At 41.6% G+C, this 3,148-nt stretch overlaps 1 protein-coding gene across 1 annotated transcript in view; it reads right to left on the bottom strand.

Annotated features, from left to right (window-relative positions):
- Window positions 1-1,544, bottom strand: part of c1qtnf4 (C1q and TNF related 4) — a 6,675-nt gene extending 5,131 nt beyond the window's left edge. The window contains exon 1 of the mRNA XM_008297323.1: window positions 1,188-1,544. Within this exon, the coding sequence (XP_008295545.1) occupies window positions 1,188-1,544 (357 nt within the window). The remainder of the gene's footprint in view (window positions 1-1,187) is intronic.
- Between the last annotated feature and the right edge of the window lie 1,604 nt (window positions 1,545-3,148).

The following is a 3,148-nucleotide window of genomic DNA, read 5'->3' as shown; positions in this document are numbered from 1 at the left end:
CTAAAAGTCTCCACACTCGTCCTAAAACTCACCAGTAGTTTGGACGCCAGGCGTAAACAAAGCACAAGTTTTAAAATGAAAACATATTAGTGTGGATGTGGCGTTGAAGAGCTGCTATCAGACGGCATCATCACTGTCAGCACAGAAGCCCAAAAAAGAAACAAGAGGTTATATTTAAAAGACAAGTTTGACATCAGTGTGTATTTTTCTTATTGCCAACAAATCCTGTGATAAAACAACTGGTCCACCTTCTCAGTTCTTTGCAGCTTCCGAACAAAGATTGTGGCTCTCAAACCAAAGCCCAGTGGTTCCACTGAAGATAAAAAAATCTTGAATAGTTTCATTTCACGTTGTAAAATGTTTTTACAACACATTGTTGAAAAAAGAAGGAAACACTGCATTTCTTGGGGGACTGTTTCCAGCCATTATTTGGTGATGAAGGAACAAGTCACTCAGTGCAACCGTGTGGTTCACTGATGTGTTTTTAATGGTTTTTGGACAATAATGAAGTTCTGTGGCTCAGAGGAAAAACAGAACAAGATGTATGAGGATGTGGTGCACAGACTCGTTAGCTTGTTGGTTTTAATGGAATTTGTTGACAAGAAAAATCCAGACTCCTTGTGGTGATTTGGATCTTTTTGTGGTCAGTTTGTGTCTCTGTGCCAGGGGTGTCGAATTCTGGTCCTCGAGGGCCGCAATCCTGCATGTTTTAGATGTTTCCTTCTTCCAACACACCTGATTCAAATGATCAGGATCGTTATCAGGCTTCTGCAGAGCTTGATGGTGAGCTGATCATTTGAATCAGGTGTGTTGGAAACATCTAAAACATGCAGGATTGCAGCCCTCGAGGACCAGAGTTCGACACCCCGTGCGAATTTTACATCTCTGTGTGATCATTTTGCATTTCCTTATGTTGGTTTTGCTGCCTATTGTGTTAATTTTATGTGACTTTATGCTGATTTTGTCCCTCTTAGTGTTCATTTTGAATCTCTTCATGTACATTTTGTGTCGCTTTATGTTCACTGATGTGTTTTTGATGGTTTTTGACAATAAGAAAAAAACAGAATATCACCAGCATCAGTCTGATAACTTCAGCTCCACCTAGAAAAACGCTCTGATTGGCTCATTTGCAGTCACTCTACAAAACAACAACCCAACTCTTCGATATCCAGAGATGTGAAACCCACCTTCCTCTCCTCTCCAGCGTTCTCCTCGTACACGATGGCCTGCACTTCGTTTCTGTTCTTCATCAGCATCACTGACAGGTCTTTATGTGGGAACTTCCCCACTGTGAAGGAGAAGTAGTACGCCCCGGGGATGCGGCAGCGGAACAAGCCGGCCTTGGCGTCGAAATCCCCGCCGATGTTGACGTAGACGGTGTCAAAGGTCACCGTCATCTTTGGGCCTCCCTCCATGCTGCTGGTGCGAGCGACCGAGAAGGCCGAGCGTAGCTCCACGTCGTCCTGGAGACGAGCGAAGCCCTCGACGCTTCCCGCATGGTTCAGGCACAGCAGGCCAATCAGGACGCTCGCGGGGAGCAGCATGGTACCTGCAGGAGAGTTAGAAGATGAGAGAAAAGCTTTAGCCACGAGAAAATCCACTCTCAGATCTTTAATCATCGCAGCTGTGACGTGAAGTTCCACTTTGGAGAAGATGCGACACAGATGACCCGGCAAACCGAAACAGGTGACTAATTATGAGAAGGGAGCTGAGAAAACTGACGCCTGTCTTTGTTTGCTGTTCTGGTCGGTTGCAGCTCATCTCCCTCTGCTCCTCTCATGATGCACCTGAGGAGGATTTAATACGTTTCTCTGATTCATGCGACTGAGATCCTACAGCCGCCCGAGGACTGTTTCCAGTAATTCTGTTGCTCATTGATTGTAACTTTTTGCAAAATGTTTTCATTCATTTTCCAGAGTGTAGAATCACCGTCCCATCACATCATTTCGTGCTTCAGCGCTCCTCTCTGGTCATTACAGATCTGCGTGTTTGCAGTCAAACCGCTGCTCGTTTTTCCTGTTGATTGTTAGTTTCCTTAACTGCAGACTAAGACTTGGTCTGCTGGGTTTCATTTGAAATTTGGGCAAAATCCCAGAGGTTCAACGAATCATGGAGCTCCTGAGCCAGACTGAAGCGAGTGTTAATGGTGCTTGTTAGAAAGCCTTTTCAATATCAACAAAGAGCAAAAAGAAAACTATGCAGAATGACACAAAGACAGAAAACGACTACAAAGAGACACAAAACAACAATAAAGAGACATGAAAAGTAAGTAAAAAATGAACACAAAAAGACAAAAAGTAACCACAAAAAGATACAAAATAACCTTAAAAAGATGCAAAAACAGCAAAACAGACACAAAGTGACCATAAAGAGGCACAAAGTCAACATAAAGACGCACAAAATTAACACAAAGAGGAACAAAATAACCAAAAAGAAATGCAAAATGAAGACAAAGAGATGTAAAATGACCACAAAAAGATGTAAAATCACCATAAGGGAGTGCAAAATGACCACAAGTAGATCCAAAATCACCACATAGACATACAAAATCGCCACAAAAACGCACACAATTCACACAAAGATGCACAAAATCTCCACAAAAACAAAACTGACACCAAGAGATGTAAAAAAATAAACAACAGGAGATGCAAAATCACCACATAGAGATGCAAAATGCACAAAGAATCACAAAATGACCATAAAGAGATGCAAAATCACTGAAGAGACACAAAAAATAACACAATATGTAGCAAAATAACCACGAAGAGACGCAAAATGAACTCAAAGAGATGTAAAAATGATCACAAAAGGGTTGCAAGATGAAAAAATATATAAAATTCATACAAAGAGACACAAACTGACCACAAGAAGACGCAAACTCACCACATACACATACAAAATCACCACAAAAACGCACACAATTCACACAAAGATGCACAAAATCTCCACAAAAACAAAACTGACACCAAGAGATGCAAAAAAATAAACAACAGGAGATGCAAAATGCACAAAGAATCACAAAATGACCATAAAGAGATGCAGAATCACTGAAGAGACACAGTTACACCAAGAAAACGACGACAACGAGACACAAAAAGAAGAGAAAGAGACGAGTTTCTGCTCCAGCACCAAAACGTTTGTGTTCTGT

The sequence above is a fragment of the Stegastes partitus genome, unplaced genomic scaffold, assembly GCF_000690725.1.
Source record: "Stegastes partitus isolate 25-593 unplaced genomic scaffold, Stegastes_partitus-1.0.2 Scaffold1209, whole genome shotgun sequence".
Taxonomy (NCBI): domain Eukaryota; kingdom Metazoa; phylum Chordata; class Actinopteri; family Pomacentridae; genus Stegastes; species Stegastes partitus.
This window is presented reverse-complemented; position numbering and strand designations above follow the sequence as displayed.